At 29.2% G+C, this 18,614-nt stretch overlaps 2 protein-coding genes across 2 annotated transcripts in view; both read left to right on the top strand.

Moving 5' to 3' along the window:
• LOC145324688 (very long chain fatty acid elongase AAEL008004-like) overlaps window positions 1-18,614 on the top strand; it is a 199,798-nt gene that overhangs the window by 122,299 nt on the left and 58,885 nt on the right. The gene's annotated exons all lie outside the window — the stretch shown is intronic.
• LOC145324105 (uncharacterized) overlaps window positions 1-18,614 on the top strand; it is a 55,012-nt gene that overhangs the window by 8,973 nt on the left and 27,425 nt on the right. The window contains exons 2-6 of the mRNA XM_080166734.1: window positions 5,647-5,730; window positions 7,575-7,612; window positions 8,467-8,541; window positions 14,880-15,225; window positions 16,035-16,142. Of these exons, the coding sequence (XP_080022860.1) occupies window positions 5,647-5,730; window positions 7,575-7,612; window positions 8,467-8,541; window positions 14,880-15,225; window positions 16,035-16,142 (651 nt within the window). The remainder of the gene's footprint in view (window positions 1-5,646; window positions 5,731-7,574; window positions 7,613-8,466; window positions 8,542-14,879; window positions 15,226-16,034; window positions 16,143-18,614) is intronic.

Raw genomic sequence — 18,614 nt, 5'->3', positions numbered from 1 at the left:
ATCTATGGATACAGGGATAGGAAAATATATGACTATTTAAGAAAATTATGAGATATGTTTTCATTACAGCAATTTTTAACTGGAACCTTTTAATGGTGGTTTCTAAAATATTAGATTTTAATTTGTTGAATCACAGCAATTAGATTAATAAAGTAAGATATATAAAGAGTTAAATAGCTATATGTAACTTTGTCTCTCCTTTAATAACCTTGTATCGACTTTGGATTGGGTCTTCAAGATCAGTCAAATGTTTCAAAAATTTAAACACAGTCCGATGCTGGCAAATGAACAAAAAGCAAATTGTAAACTTCATTTTATTTATAGAAAGTTTATGTCAATGTGACCCTGTAAATGTTTATATTTCCATTATGTATCTATATATCCATTAATTTATATATCCATTATCGATTGTCTCTTCTAGTTTGTGTCAAGGTGATCTTATAAATGTTTATCTTTCTATTATGTATTCTTGTATCCATGATTTAATATATCCATTGTCTTTCCATAATGAATCCTTGTATCCATGATTTAATATATCCATTGTCTTTCCATAATGAATCCTTGTATCCATGATTTAATATATCCATTGTCTTTCCATAATGAATCATTGTATCCATGATTTAATATATCCATTGTCTTTCCATAATGAATCCTTGTATCCATGATTTAATATATCCATTGTCTTTCCATAATGAATCCTTGTATCCATGATTTAATATATCCATTGTCTTTCCATAATGAATCCTTGTATCCATGATTTAATATATCCATTGTCTTTCCATAATGAATCCTTGTATCCATGATTTAATATATCCATTGTCTTTCCATAATGAATCCTTGTATCCATGATTTAATATATCCATTGTCTTTCCATAATGAATCCTTGTATCCATGATTTAATATATCCATTGTCTTTCCATAATGAATCCTTGTATCCATGATTTAATATATCCATTGTCTTTCCATAATGAATCCTTGTATCCATGATTTAATATATCCATTGTCTTTCCATAATGAATCCTTGTATCCATGATTTAATATATCCATTGTCTTTCCATAATGAATCCTTGTATCCATGATTTAATATATCCATTGTCTTTCCATAATGAATCCTTGTATCCATGATTTAATATATCCATTGTCTTTCCATAATGAATCCTTGTATCCATGATTTAATATATCCATTGTTTTTCCATAATGAATCCTTGTATCCATGATTTTATATATCCATTGTCTTTTCTAGATTGTGACAAACTTGTTCTAAGTTTGTGTCAAGGTGATCTTGTAGATGTTTATATTTTCATTATGTATTCTTGTATCCATAATTTTATATATCCATTGTCTCTTCTAGTTTGTGACAAACTTATAGTAAGTTTGTGTCAAGGTGATCTTGTAGATGTTTATATTTCCAGTATGTTTTCTTGTATCCAAGATTTTATATATTCATTGTCTTTTCATTATGTATTCATTTATCCCTTTTATATATCCATTGTCTCTTCTAGATTGTGATAAACTTATGACAAATTTGTGTCAAGGTGATCTTCTAGATGTTTATATTTCCATTGTGTTTTCTTGTATTCAATATTTAATATATCCATGGTCTTTTCATGATGTATCTATTTATCCCTTTTATATATCCATTGTCTCGCCTAGTTTGTGTCAAACTTATGGTAAGTTTGTGTCAAGGTGATCTTAGAGATGTTAATATTTCCATTATGTGTCCTTGCATCCATGATTTTATATATCCATTGTCTTTTCATTATGTATCCATTTATCCCTTTTATACATCCATTGACTCTTCTAGTTTGTGTCAAACATATTTTAATTTTGTGTCAAGGCGATCCATGTATCCCTGTTTTGTATATACATAGTGTTTCCATTATTTATCCATTTATCCCTGTTTTATATATCCATTATCTCATCTAGTTTGTGACAAACTTATGGTAAGTTTATGTCAAGGTGATCTTATAGATGTTTATATTTCCATTATTTATCCATTTATCCCTTTTATACATCCATTGTCCCTTCTAGTTTGTGACAAACTTATGGCAAGTTTGTGTCAAGGTGATCTTGTAGATGTTTATATTTCCATTATGTATCCTTGTATCCATTGTCTTTCCATTATGTGTCCATTTATCCCTATTTATATATCCATTGTCTCTCCTAGTTTGTGACAAACTTATGGTAAGTTTGTGTCAAGGTGATCTTGTAGATGTTTATCTTTCTATTATGTATCCTTGTATCCATAATTTTATATATCCATTGTCTTTTCATAATGAATCCTTGTATCCATTTATCCCTTTTCTATATCCATTGTCTCTTCTAGTTTGTGACAAACTTATGGTAAGTTTGTGTCAAGGTGATCTTGTAGATGTTTATCTTTCTATTATGTATGAACAAAAGTTTCTTAGTTTGTTTGTTTGTTCCAAAAACAATTTTTGCCTTCTGATTAAATTGAAACATTACCACATGGTTACAGGGATGGCTTTATTGAAAATATTTTATTCCTCCGAATGTTTTACAGCTTAAAAAACAGAAGAATAATAGATTGACTGACTGCTAGACAGACATTTAGATATAAGGACATGCTGAGATAAAAACAAAGGACCATGGATTTTATGGGTAAAGCCAATAAACGATAATTTGATATACATCCCCAAACATTTTGAATTAAATTACCCCTTTTTAGAAATAAAATGTTAAAATTTTAGACATACCTATCTAGATTAAGCCAAACAATTAAGATTAAACAAATATAATCAAAGTCTTTAAGTCAACGAATGAGAAAAAGTGTTTATAAAACTTTGGGTACCAGTGCAATATACGGGACAATGGCCATATTAATTAACAAAAAAAGCAGACATGCTTTTAGTAATTCAGTTTCCTATTATTGCTAAAATATTTGCTGTGCCATTTTTAAAAGGTATTCAAGGAAGAGGTTGTAAAGAAAAACATTAAATTTTCAGCATATTTTTAGAATATTTCCTGCTATATAAAATAATTTATTCCTTTTTTCTAGACTATACCTTACGTTTTCACAATATAGTTAAGAACATGAATATTAAGCTAGGAATACAACATCCATAAGTAGTGGAGCATATAAAAAACATTGAATGGAAAAAAATGAGTTCTAGAACACATGTTCAGTATCTATAGCAAAGAAAAGAAATAGAAAAAATATGCAAAACATCAAAAAATCACGAAATTTTAAAAAGAATGAGGTTTTTGTCCTTTAGATTATGACAGATTAACAGACAGACTTAAAGAAAATGGGATAGATATAAAAAAAGAGACAATTTGTTAAGGAGAATGTTTAACATTTCCATATCATATTAGGAGAATTAAAAGGCTGACAAACATTTTTTAAAAGAAATTTTGTTGTTTTAAATAAAACTGTACAAGAATAGGGCGAGAAAATATCTCCAAAATATGTGTATATTAGTCTATGATACGAGGCTTTAAATAATATTTTTTTTCTTTTCTTTTTAAAGTTAAAGTGTTAAAATAACTGCAATATAAAACAACTCCCCCTTCCCCTCATAATTTTAAAATAAAAGGAAACTAAAGGGGTTGTGTAGTTTGTGTGTTCGTGTGTTTGTGTTTTACTTAAGGTCAGGTTAGGTTATGTTGAAGACAGGGGTATGTCACCACTAGTATAGGCCTCCAAGGTTTAGGTCCCCAATAAAAGGTCCTTTATCATTTTCAATTTATTTTAGAAACAAGACAAGGGGTTCATTGTTCGATAGACATTTTGAGTGGAAACATGAATCCCTGTTTTAAAAACCCGAACCCAAGAAGCGAATTTTAATTTCCTGTATAGGATTTTTAGCATAAGCGGTTCATAATACACCTCTTTACACTATCATTATTACAATATTATATTCTTTTATTTTAAGAAATATAATGTCTGTCTGTCTGTAACTATAAAATTTTTATGAGCATAAATTTATATAAATTATAAAATGATAATTAACTAATATCCATTGAAAGAGCAGCATATTATATCTATTATACAAAGTATGATTTTACTGTCCGTCCGTTCGTCTGAAGCTTAAGATTTCGGTAACCGCTGAAGCCGTAAGTATACCTAAATGCAGATATCTTAGGAATAAGACAATGAACGATAAATTAATGTACATCCCCAATGATGATAAACAAGATAACCCCTTATGTAGATTAAAATTATTGGTTGAACAGTTTGATCCAACCAATCAAAATTCTTTAAAAGTAATTCAAGTTATGAATAGATCTTAAAAAACATAATTTTTTCACTTACATGAATATAATCTGTTTTATTGAGTGGATATAAGCTTTATATTTAGAATTTAGTTTTCTGATATGCTAAATCCTATTCTTTAAACAAGTAAGGTTTTTTTGTTTTTTAGTTTAGGATTTCAATTACAATTTAACCAAAAGAGATATCCATTTAAAGGTATCTTTAGACATTTTCCGAGGTGGTTTTACGCTATGTTAGGATGCTTTTAGGCTTTTTCTGTCTTTCCCTAGCCTTTCAAATACATATGCTTGGGTCAGGGTCGCCATTGTTTAAAAATTGAAAATTTATCATTTAAATATTAAATGAATGTAAGTTTAAAGGATCATTTTATTACATGATTTCAAACTTGCATATTTTAGATAATTGAGATAATAACATAGAGAGTTAGTCAAATATATAGATAAATAGATGAATATCTAGATAGTTGGATAGATAGATATTAAGTTTAGACAATTTATTAGTTATCTATAGATAGATAATTAGCCTATTAGGTATGGTTGGATTCTGTAATGGTTTTAGGCTGTTTTTACTCAAATATATAAGGCTTTTTTTCTGCTTTTCATATCCTTAAAATTCAGAGCACCTAGATGCTATGGGCGCAGTTAGTAGGCATATATACATATCGAAATAATTATAAACAAATATGACAGATTTACAGACCAATGACTAAAGAATAGTAAACAAATTAAAACAAAATTAAATTTGATTTGTTTTTTTTTACTAACAACTCTATTATACAGAGACAAACTGTAAATAGAAGTGTGACAAAAATAAATTGTTTCTGATTGATATAAAATACATTTAGCAAATATGCCTCAAAAATTTGCTTTCTATTTATCTATCTATTTCAATATTTCGAGCAAGCAAGTTCCGAGCAAGCAAAGAAACCGTTCTAACTTTTATTGATGTGAAAAATAATTAAACGTAATTAGTTGTAGGTGGTTTTTTCCATTTTATTAATTCTTGCTGAAGTAAAATATAACACAAACCGTGTTTAAACACTAACAAAAGCAAAGAACCCAACAACATCTTTTAAAATTTATTTCAAAATAACGGAGAGGGTGTTGCTTTACTCGCCACTAGGCAATTTGAGGGGAACCTTCACTTAATCTTTCTATCAAGAAAAATTATTTCAACTAAGAATTATTAGAAATAAGAAAACTATATAAAATAATGCATGATAGTATAACTTTAAAAAAAAATTAATCTTTCCCACCTCCCCGCCCTAATTTTAGTTAATTCAATGATAAGGGAGGCATTCCTCCCCTCATCCAACCCTAAAGTAAAAATATACAAGAAAATGGAAGGAATCTAACCTTTATTTAGTATGAACAGCGATTGTATGATTTTTTTAATAGATTTTGTTACAGATGGGTGGAAACGAAGCACAGACTCCCGGCGGCAGAAATCAGAACCAAAATCTTTCACCGAAAAAAGACTTTCACACAAACAAGGAAAATTCATTAAACATATTATGGTTTTTAGTCTACTTTGTAATTTTATAAATGTTTAAAATGTACTGTAAGTTATAGTAGAAGTAAATAGGCGAGACTTTTTTACATGGGCTTTTAGACAAGATTGATGACTTGAAAAATAGTTTTTGTAGTTGATCACTTATATTAATTTCTAATGGTGGCTTTTAGACTGCAATGTAACAGATACTTAAAATTGGGTGTAAAAAATTTTTTTCTATATTATCTTATCCCCGGAAATCTTAGAGTTGGTTGTCTGTATGGTGTTTTATTGCTTGATCATGCACTTTTTGAAGAAAGACCTTGGTGTGTATCTGTTATTTATAATTTATCATATGCATTAGTAATATTACTAGAAAATTTGCGGAAAATTATGTTTGCCCTAACAATATTTGATGTTAGGAAAAAACCTTGTATCATTTTCAATATCGTGGAAAAGAGATCAACCACAAAAGGGTTGTTCAAACAAAACAGTAGAAAGATTCATTCAACTATATTTGGGTCTGAGGGATAAGACAATAGTAGATAAATAGATGTACATCCCCGATGAGAATAAACTATATTACAACTTCTGTAATTTAGAATCATAAGTTGGTAAGAATTCTTACAGTTTTTAAGCCAACGAATACGATTGTGATTATGCATGTGTTTAATGTTTATGTAAAACAATGGGTACCAGTGTAATTTACACTCCCCTTCCCTCTCTGATCTATCTAATAAAGTTAAAGTTAATATTTTAAACGTTTTTTGTTTATTACAAACACTGCAAAAAGTGTATATGGCTTTCATGATATGAATTTTTAATCTGACCAAATTACCCTTTTTTTGCAGCATTTAAGAAACATAAAAAAAATAGCAAGAATACCAATGTCAGAAAAATGCAACTTTTTTTTCAAAATTTTGATTTAATATGAAAAGAATTCCTTTGTACAAGATTTTCTTTTATCATTATTCCTCAATATTGCAAAAATTATGTTTTACAAAGTAGCAAAATATAACCGTTTTCTTTGCTAATATGACTTTCCTCATTGCTTTTTAAGTGACTTTGCCAATACGCTCTTGTGGCTTCAAAATATATTCAAATAAAATAAAAATATTTAAAAAGAAAGATATCAAACTAGAAAAAAAACACTTACACATTCTACTAGGACCCACGTCAATAAGAAAGACTTTGTTTATTTTAAGCTGAGCAATTCTAAAAAAATATTTGAGGAACCAAATAAAATTTTGGACAAAATTAACCAAGATTGACAAATAATTCTTAATCTTAGGATTTTTTTAAAAATAAAAAGGAAAAAATAATGAAGATTTTAATAAGGATTTAGTTGAGAAGAGGTATTTTTAATAGCATTGTTTTGTAAATAAATAAGTAGATTTTTTTTGTTTTGTGTTTACACTTTTTCTTATAACATTTTAATGAAAGAAAAATGAATGTTAAAGGCCAATAGAAAAAAGTATAGTGAAACCAATATAATATGTTTTGTATTGACTACATATTTTTTGTTTCATTTTTTCAGGTTAAAAATGGCATATACACTAACTTCACAATTTGCTCAAAACCTATGAGTGTGCATAATCGTTCCAGAAATCACAATGCCCCATTAACTGGAAGGAATATTATACTATTAGAAAAATTGTGTTTTAACTTAATGAGTTAATGTCTCAACCCCCCCTTTAAAATTGAAATTAGAAAGGCATGCTATTCCTTTTTTCATCCCATAATAGTGTAAAATTCCATGATGAATCGATGTTCTCGCCGTTTGTGTTTACAATCATTATTCTTGATATAAGAATCAAGTTTAATGAAACATTCAAAATGTGAACAGAAGCCTCCAGAGAAATTAAGAAGCATGCTATGTGGCAGGTGTCCAACAATATCACAATTTATCATTCTTCTATCCCTCTGTTTATCTATATTATCTCTTCTTATTAGTATAAGGTTAGTATATCTATCTATCTATGTATGGCAAGTGTCCTACAATATCACAATTTATCATTCTTCTATCCCTCTGTTTATCTATATTATCTCTTCTTATTAGTATAAGGTTAGTATATCTATCTATCTATGTATGGCAAGTGTCCTACAATATCACAATTTATCATTCTTCTATCCCTCTGTTTATCTATATTATCTCTTCTTATTAGTATAAGGTTAGTATATCTATCTATCTATGTATGGCAAGTGTCCTACAATATCACAATTTATCATTCTTCTATCCCTCTGTTTATCTATATTATCTCTTCTTATTAGTATAAGGTAAGGATATCTATCTATCTATGTATGGCAAGTGTCCTACAATAACACAATTTATCATTCTTCTATCCCTCTGTTTATCTATATTATCTCTTCTTATTAGTATAAGGTTAGTATATCTATCTATCTATGTATGGCAGGTGTCCTACAATATCACAATTTATCATTCTTCTATCCCTCTGTTTATCTATATTATCTCTTTTTATTAGTATAAGGTAGGACTAGGGATATCTATCTATCTATGTATGGCAGGTGTCCTACAATATCACAATTTATCATTCTTCTATCCCTCTGTTTATCTATATTATCTCTTTTTATTAGTATAAGGTAGGGATATCTATCTATCTATGTATGGCAGGTGTCCTACAATATCACAATTTATCATTCTTCTATCCCTCTGTTTATCTATATTATCTCTTTTTATTAGTATAAGGTAGGGATATCTATCTATCTATGTATGGCAGGTGTCCTACAATATCACAATTTATCATTCTTCTATCCCTCTGTTTATCTATATTATCTCTTCTTATTAGTATAAGGTAAGGATATCTATCTATCTATGTATGGCAAGTGTCCTACAATATCACAATTTATCATTCTTCTATCCCTCTGTTTATCTATATTATCTCTTCTTATTAGTATAAGGTAAGGATATCTATCTATCTATGTATGGCAAGTGTCCTACAATATCACAATTTATCATTCTTCTATCCCTCTGTTTATCTATATTATCTCTTCTTATTAGTATAAGGTAAGGATATCTATCTATCTATGTATGGCAAGTGTCCTACAATATCACAATTTATCATTCTTCTATCCCTCTGTTTATCTATATTATCTCTTCTTATTAGTATAAGGTAAGGATATCTATCTATCTATGTATGGCAAGTGTCCTACAATATCACAATTTATCATTCTTCTATCCCTCTGTTTATCTATTATCTCTTCTTATTAGTATAAGGTAAGGATTTTTTATTTTTGGAAGTCAAAACTGTGCATAATGGGTTTAGCTTGTTTTTGGCTAAGGTATTTCTTCTTCCATAACTGATTAATTTGAATTATTTATTGAGATGTTTTTTACATTTTGTATAAAATATCATAATCATATTATAAGATTATCTATATTAGGTTCTATAATTAGTTAGGCATATCTATCTATCATAAAACGACTATAGCTATCTATTTTAAATCTAATATTATCAAATATTTTTATGAATAGTATAGATAAACAATAATAGATGGACAATACTAAATATATATATAGGTAAAACTAAAGATTGATAGATAGATAAACAAATAGACAGACAGATAGATAGATTTGGCTAGTCTAGACAGAGTATTTAGAATTGAGAGCATTCCAATCAGTTTAATATAAATCTTTCACAGTGAGATTATAAAACAACCAAAAAAGGAAAAAGTTATATCACTAATTTTCCTTTTTAGTTGCAAAGATACTGTAGAATTCTCTTCGTCTGCTCGTTATCCGCCAGTATATTATAGGAAATGTGATTTTCTCTCCTGCTAATTAAGTAAAAACAGATAAAATTTTCAGTGAAGATTCCCTGTACCAATTAGCATTCAGTATATAATTTATATTTAATGCTATAAAAATCTTTATAATGTTTTCATAATATTATTTAAACTACAGCAGATTTTCTTTCATTCCTTTTCTTCTGTATGACAACTGAACATATACTCTATAAGTTACTTTGTCCATGTGTTCATCCTAGATATTTTAAAGTCTTCGCTACTTTTTTGATATTATTATCCTTGTTTAATCACCCTGAAAGAATTGCTAAGCATCTAGAGGTCTTCTTAAATCCTTAAAATTGTTATACATTTATTTCAGCTAAAACGAAATATTGTTGTTTTTAAACGAACACACCATATAAATCTTGTTTCCCCTATAAGGCTATTATAAATACCAGGGATCTTAAGGATAAGACTATGGATGATGAATTGATATAGACCCCCAATATTGATAAACAAGATATCCCCTGCAGAGAATTGAAATTATTAGTTGAAAAGTGTAGACTAAACAGTTAAAATTCAATAAAAGTATCCAAAGTTTTTTAGGGCAAATGTTTTTTATAAAACTTTGGGGTAGAATGTTCCCTTCCTCCTTGATAAATACAAATAGACAAATTTATTTAGACTAATCTGTCCTTAATTTGGGGGGATTTTTCTTTAATTTTCAAAAATTATAAAAATGATAAGAGTATTATGGTGATAAGCTGTTAAAAGCAGATTTTAGAACTTTTAGGATAATTATATTTTATACAACTGGAATATATCCGTTCGTTAATTTAGAAAAGTCAAAAGAATTTAAAACTTTAAAAATGATATTTGTTACAGTTCGGTAAAGTCATAGAATTGTAGCAACATTACTTGAGTACATGTTGGTTTTTATTTTGACTTATTTATTGTATCGTCGCTTTCATAAAATTCAAATACTTTGGCATAGTCAAAGTGCTGATAAAGGGGGTGAGGGGACATATGTCTATAAAGATAAAATGGCTTAAAAACTTAGAGGCTTTCATTTTGTGCTTCGCCGTTATGGATGTTTTGTTGCTTTAATGCTATTTACAAAAGTTGAGTTACTAGAAAAATTAATTTTATTTTGTAAACAAATATTTGTGGCCACTGTTAGAGACAGGAAATATCAATAGAACAATTTACATTTGCATCTAAACTTTTGTTTTAACAATAGATTTAATATAGACTGATCATAATTTACATTTGTTTCTAAACTTTTGTTTTAACAATAGATTTTAAATTAGACTGATCATAATTTACATTTGCATCTAAACTTTTGTTTTAACAATAGATTTTAATTTAGACTGTTCATAATTGAATACAAACCTAAGCTGCTTATTTGCATTAGGATTTTCAGGTCTTTATCTTAAAAAGCGCAGTGCAGTTCTTATCTTATAGTTGTAGGGAAAGAAGTAAAAGTTATAAACAATGTAGCTTTGCTACTAAAAATAAGACTATAAGTATTAACCTAATGTAATCTACTAGCGGCTACGCCCCTAGTGGAATATAGGGGCACTTGAGGAGGGGGGAGTTGAATTTGATAACCCAATTTTAGATCTTAAAAGATAAAGTAATTTTTTTTTTGGCGGGGGTAGTTTTTTTCTAGGGACGATTTTTCTTGGGAAGGTGGTGGTATCCACCCCCAAAATAGTTATAAACCTTCCCGGGATCTATGAGAAGCTACCCTGTTAAGGAGAAATAGATCGGTTAAGCGGTTAGCGAGATCCTTTGTTACAAACGAACAAACTGACAGACAGACATCGTTCTACTTTGTATTATTGATATTCTCTATTTTCCATTTAAAACTAATTGTTTTGTCTGTCTATATAAAATCTGCTTTGAGTATCCACAAATAACCGTCTATCTATATACATCTAATAATTTTTGTATTTCTTTCCTCATCCATATATTTCAAAACGTTACTTTTATTAAAAGCTGCGCCCCTAAACTTACCTAAGTAAGGATAAATAATAAACTCTCCTTCAGGAGATTGTGTTCATTTTTTCAACGTAAATGTACAGAACCTTTTGGGATTCTAGAGACTATTAAAATAGCTTTTTTAACACTTTTCAATCCTAATTTTTATATTTTCTTTATTTTCCATTACTATGAAGCCTCTATAACCAACATATATCCCCTCTCTTAGAAGCAGACAATCCGAGGCAAAGCCCTAAACCAAATACTTCACCAAAGTTTATGTTCTCATTCTTACCAAATAAATCTTCTCTAAATACTTTCTCTCTGTTTCAAACTTTTGTTTTGAAAGATTTATGCATTTACAAGTTTGTTAACATCTAATACAATAATATAGTTAATATTTAGATTAAATTAAGAATTTTAAAAGTAAATACAGGGAAATTGTGTCAATAAATCACTGAATATGACATTATGGTACTCAAGCAAATCTTAAAATATTCAGTAAAAAATAATATATCTTTATGTGAAAACCCTTTTTCTACCTAAAATATTTATTTCTAACTTCCTCTAAAAGTACTTGAAACAAAAGTTTTTCATTAAATGGATATAGAATATACATGGATATTATGACAGGGGATAAGTTGTCGTCAATTTAGGTAGCTAACATTGACATATATTATTGGTCAGTTTGTTCATCCATTAGGAGGTGAGGGGATGGGGTAAAGGGGGTGGATTGTTAATTATGCCAGCTACAATTTTAACTTTATGAGTTTAACAAGAGTTCGTGATAATCTGGTGTAAGCTCCAAGTAATAATAAATTCATTTTCATCAATAACTTTTGTCTAGTTTCAGAAAGATTTATAGATGGATAGTTTGCTAATTGTTTGATGGGCAGGAAGATAGATAGATCTGTTGATAGACTTGATGGATTAGTTTGTATCAGAAGGAAGACTAATGGAAAGATAGATTAAGATTTAGTCATCCTTGGGTGTATAAATAGATGGATAGACAGTCTGTATTAAAATGATGGACTGACTGATAGATGGATAGATTTTAACATTAAATACATACAAATAGTTTAAGATTTTGTCATCCTTGGATGTACTTATAGATGGATAGACAGTTTGTATTAAAATGATGGACTGATAGATAGATAGAGAGTTTATATGATTGGATAGTTTTAGTCTTCTTTAGATACTTATAAATAAAAACAAAGTAGAACAATGTATGTCTGTATGTCTGTCTGGAACTTAAAATCTCGGTAACCGCTGACCAAATTGATCTCTACTCTTTTTTACTGTAGTGGTTTTAAGCTATTTATGTGGAGTAGGTCTTCATATTTCGATGGATTTGTACAATTTGATTGGAAACCCAGATAGATAGATAGTTAACAAAAGTTGTATGGATAGGCAGATAGATAGATAGTTTAGTTGGTTGTTAGTTTGATATCAATCTTCCATTTTGTCCAATCAATGCAAAAACTTTGTTCTTCAAGACAGCAAAAGTTCAGACTTTACAAATTTGACATGAATGGTGGCGAGATAGATATATAGAAAAAAAATACAGAATAATTTTGTTTGTAAAATTTTCAGTTAGGGAGGGGATATTGGGATGTTTATTACTCTAGTACCAAAAGATTTTCATTTCTTATTGGTTTGCTTAACGCCTTTGGAGACTTTTATTGGATTTTGATTGTTTAGTTTGCTGAGTGTCCAAACGTTGCAACCACTAATTGTAACCTACATAATTATTATGATTACTATGATTATCTTAGTAATTTATTTAATGTAAATTTTAAAACATATAAAGCAATTGGTTAATATATAATCCAAGATAAAAAGATTAAATCTAGTCTAACATAAGTCCATTTCATGGAATCTAAAGGATAATTATTACTATTTTGATTTTCTAATATTATAATGTAAAAGGTAATACAGTTTAGGTTTGGTTGCGCCTGTTGAGCATCTTTGAGGCCGAATGTAAAAAAATATAAGCCAACCAATTTGTTTGAGCTTTTAATTTGGAAAATTTATCTTGGGAAGGGGGGGTTTCTGAGCCCTCCTCCCCACCAAAAAATCCTTTTATACTCAAATATACCTTAATTCCTTGGCAGAGTAACTAAAATAGTATTTATTTTGATTCCTTTGGGCCGTGCCCCTTGTCTCTAGGAGCATCTGTAAGAGCGAAGGATAAACATAACTAAACCAACTTGTATCAGCTTTCAAAAGTTTTGCCAAATTGTTGGAAAATTGTGAATCCAAAAAAATACTCTATCTATACAAATAACCTTTAGTTCCATGCAAAGGCCAATCAACTTGTAACAGCTTTTTAAAGTTTAATGGAAAATTTTCTTGGGAAATAAGGGTTACTTACACCCCTTCCCCCACACCCAACAAAAAACCTTTTGTATAAACATATCCTTTCGTTCAATGCAAAGGATACAAAGCATAACCCAACCTACATGTGTCAGCTTTTAAAAGTTTATGAAAAAATTTTCTTGGGAACTAAGAACCCCATAATTCCCCCCCCCCCCAAACAAAAAATCTTCCCTAAAATAAAAATATCCTTTAGCTCCCTGAAAAGTAACTGAAATTGTATTTATTTTGATTCCAGGCCACAGAACTTTACTAACTTTGATCTAAAACAAGAAATTACATTATATCTTTCTATCTATTTTTTTTTATATTTTCTTTTATATAAAGCTAAAGTATCAAAAAAATATGTGATATATTTTCTTTAAACTAAGAAAATTAACCTTACAAGTTAAAAATTTGATAGCTTTAAAAAATTAAGTATTGGTATGTTCTTTCCTTTTTGATTATTAAGATCCTGCTTCCAAAGATTTGTTTAACTGTTGTTCATAGGTCTGTTAACATAAAAAGTCAACACAGTTGCAACTATTTTAATCATTTTTACAGTCCCCATCATGTATATGATCCTAAACATGGGTGCCGTCCTTAAACCCAATAAAATTGAACCTACTAATAGTGTCTAGTTTTTTTATCTTTGTGACGTAACAAAAATCGAAGGATGAGAGGGGAGGTGGTAAAGGAATCCCCTAAAAAAGAGATGGATTTTTGTTACGTCACAAAAATAAAAAGATAGACACTATTACTAGGTTCATGAAATTTGACTTTTAATAACTTTTTAGTAAATGGAGAAATTCGCTCAAAAAAAGACATGTTACGTCATAAGAATGAGTGATTATCCAACTCTTTTTCAGGGGGTTTCTTTAGCACTTCTCCTATCATCTCCTTCATTTTTATGACGTCTTAGTGAGCGACTTTCTCCATTTACAGTTTTCATAATGTTTTTGTATTTAAATGGTTTAAAGTAATAGAGCTGGGACACTTAAGGGTCTATCGTTTCTGTTAATTATAAGGATATATGTTTAAAAACTAATCATATTGTTTTCTATTTCAGGCCTCTTGTATTATCTGAGTATCTCTCCACCTCAACACAGCAACAAGAACAACAAACACCAACAAAAGTACAAAATATCTTCGACCAAGAACAATATACACAACAAGGGGCGGAGCCAATTGCTCCTCCTCCTCTCCCTTCCTATAATAGTGAAGATTCCCCTAAAGACATTATTAATGGGGGAGAGTCTGCCCCACCTGCTGGGGGCGGCATGGCAGAGCTGGAGCAGAAGTTGTTAATCCTGCATGGACAACAAGTGAAATATTTGCAGGAGGATGTGAATATTCTTAAACAAGATGTGGCCCTCCTCATCAGAGCTAAGGAGTCAGCTGCCAAAGAAATAAAGGTATGTTTTTATTTAGGGATATAAAGGGATAAGACAATGGATGATAACATGATATACATTCAATATGGAGATAAACAAGGTTTCCCTTTTTGTAAATTGAAATTATTGTGTGAAAAATGTACAGTTCTTATTTGAAACCAACCCATCAAATTTTAATTAAAGTTGTGGAGGCAACGAATAAGATTGGGTACTATTTTGTTTTACAGTACAATGTCCCATACCTTTCTGTATTAAATAGAAACACAGAACTAATTGGTAACCAAGTAGAAAAAAAGTAACAAATTGATAGACAAACTGCTGAATGATATCAAACTACAAATTAAAAATCTGAAATTCAGACACGTGAATTTGTTAGAATAACAAATTGACGAACCCGGTATTAGTGTCGGACTGATTATGACGTAATAAAAAAAATTAGCCAATGAGAGGACATTATTGACCAATGGTAAAATTCATAGTAGCCTCTCATTGGCTAATTTTTTTTGTTACGTCATAATCAGTCCGACACTAATACCGGGTTCCAAATTGACAGACAGAAAAACATACAGAAATTTAACTGGATATTTATAGAGAAATATTTAAGAAGTAATAGATAAATAAACATAATAAACAATAAGAAACAGAGAAAAAAGAGAGACCGACTAAATTAAAACCGACAATTAAACTAGATAATAAAAGACTAACAAACAAAAGATAAAAGAGATAAAAGAGAGACAAAGTGACTAACCTAACTGACAAACAAAGTTTAAAAAGGATATGATAGAACAGGAATTTAAATGATGTAACAATTTAACAAATATATATTTCAGTCATTGCGAAGCCTATTGGGAGAAATGCGAACTAAAATTCTGGAACAGGACCAATCCAAAGGAGAAAATACTACTACAAAAGACAGACAGAAAAGACAAACTAATCAGGTAATATTCTAAAGTAACAGGATTTCTATTTTATGCATTTAGGTGTCAAATATTTTTTCTTGTGAATATAGCAGTATATAGTGCCTAATAAAAAATTACAATGATAGGCCAGAACACATTTTACCAAAGGTCTGAATTTTTTTTTAAAAGCTTTTTTGATTCTTTTAAGTGGTAATTTATAGACTGGAGTTACATAAAAAGGACTTATAATTTTTAATCATAATTATAAGCAAATATTGAAAGACCCATTGTAAATTGTGGCAGGGGGTAACCCTTGTAGGGAAAGATTCATACAGCTCTAGCCCACTGAATTCTTTTACTTTTAAATTTAGATTAAAAGAATTTTTAAGCTGTTTTGAACCTTGAAAAATAATTGAATTAAATAATTATATGAAATGAATAACCAATTATCTAAAAAATTACAAAAAAATTATTTTAAACCTTGAGTGCCTTTAATTTAGTAAAAAAAGTATTTTTTAACTATCCGTATCTTATTTCAATTGAATTATAACTTTTTAGTATATAGCTTCGAATCCAATTAATATCAAAATCGCATTGTTTCCCTGTTGAAAAATCATGTACAATCTCGTATAATAGACGAACTTCAATGGAAATTAAATAAAAAATTATCAGATTTGTTCGCTCAGAAATATGTTCGCCGTGGAAATATGTCTATACTATCTGAAGAATAACTATTCTTATAATTTAAACCCTTGAATCAATATTAATATTAAGTTTTTGCTGCAATGTATGAGAAGTAAAAGGTTTATTTATCCCATTTAACCCAGAAGATTTGACAGTGTGAAATAAATAATTCAAGCCGGGAAAAGTGAGGATATATACCAAGGCTTGGCAGCTGTCATATTCTATAGGCAGAATTATAGACTGCTTACTTATGTGACATATATAAACCATGGTTTTTACTGCTAATATGTCATATGGGCGACATCAATAGTTAGATTAGGTGGAATGCCATGGCCCAAAACAGGCGCAACTCCTTACAATGCACAGTTAAAACTTCCAGCCAAAGGTCTTGTAATCAAAAAGTTTGTAGTCTGTAACCTATATGTGTTTGGACTTCTATTCGTTATCCTAGGTTGTTGGATCATATGTTAAAATGTTATGGGCAGCACGATGTAAATAACTGCTTTCTGTTTAAATATTTCTGAACAGAATTAAAATTAAAATCTTGTGGCAAACATTAAAAATTGTAAAAGGCGGCAGCTGCAGGTTGACCAAAAATCTAAACGCAGCTACAGCTGCTGAGCCCTAACAAATAAGATTGCAGGTTTAACATATCTGCATTGTGTTATAGCAACTTTATTATACAAGTGAGATAGATATCCAATGTAAGATGCACCAATTTATAAAAATTACAAAAAATTTTAAGTTTTTAAAATCAAATTACAGTTCTCTGGAATCTCCACCTTCATTTGTTTATAACCCAAATTTTTCAGTTGTTAAATTCAGAATATCAAAATCCAAAAATTCGAATTTCCTTTTATTAAATGAGGCAAATTAAAAATGGTAAAAAATATTTCAAGTTTATTTTGAATTAGAATAAAATCTGGTAGAAATAGCCATGAAAGATTACACTGGTGCAAGATGCAACATCAAGAATGGGAGAGGTGTTCATACTTTTTAACAGACAAACTTTTCTTTTTAGTATTAGAGTAAAACACTAGAGAGGTTAGGGCTTAAATAACCTAATTTTCCTAACCCAATGACCTTGTGCTGACCCTCAGTTGGTTATCTATATATTATACATCTATATTAAATCTATTTTTTTAGTATTTCCTTAAAACTTTAATTGGTTTGAGAAATAAGAATAGCAAATAAAAACTTCAATTAAGAATAAGTAACTAAAATCAAAGAAAAGTATTAGTTAAAACGTCCAAATATATTTTTTGTTTGGTATACACACTATTGAAGGGAAGCTATTTCTATGTTATGAACTTAGCTTTAAATAATGTAAACTAAGATTGCTTTCAACTTTGTATCTATCTACACTAAATACTGTATCAATCTTTATTTTATACAAAGTAAAAACACTTCACCATAGTATCTATCCATCTATAAATTAATCTTTATATTTACATTACATTTGCTTTCAACCAATATACCTAACTATGCATAACTTTAGTTTTTTCTTTATTTAAATTCTTTCAGTTACGGCCCTAGAGACATCCAAGACAACTTGGAGGAAGGTTTGGGGGGAAGTGGCGACCCTCAACTATTAATTTTAATTTTAAAGATGAAAGAAAAAATGGGAGTGGGTCATTTTTTTAGGTGAGATTTCTCATGGGAGGTAGGTAGTACACTCTCCTAAAATAGTTATGCAACTTCAATGGACCTTTTAAAGCCATATTGGTTCAGTGGTTTAGAATATATTTTGGCACACACAGATTGTTAATTATAAATAAGGATATAATTATATATATAAGGGTTGTTTTATCCCCCATTATTACTTTC

The sequence above is a fragment of the Acartia tonsa genome, chromosome 7 (assembly GCF_053477335.1).
Source record: "Acartia tonsa isolate MP-2025a chromosome 7, ASM5347733v1, whole genome shotgun sequence".
Classification (NCBI taxonomy): domain Eukaryota; kingdom Metazoa; phylum Arthropoda; class Copepoda; order Calanoida; family Acartiidae; genus Acartia; species Acartia tonsa.
Note: the sequence above shows the minus strand (reverse complement) of the source record. Positions and strands in the feature narration are given on the sequence as shown.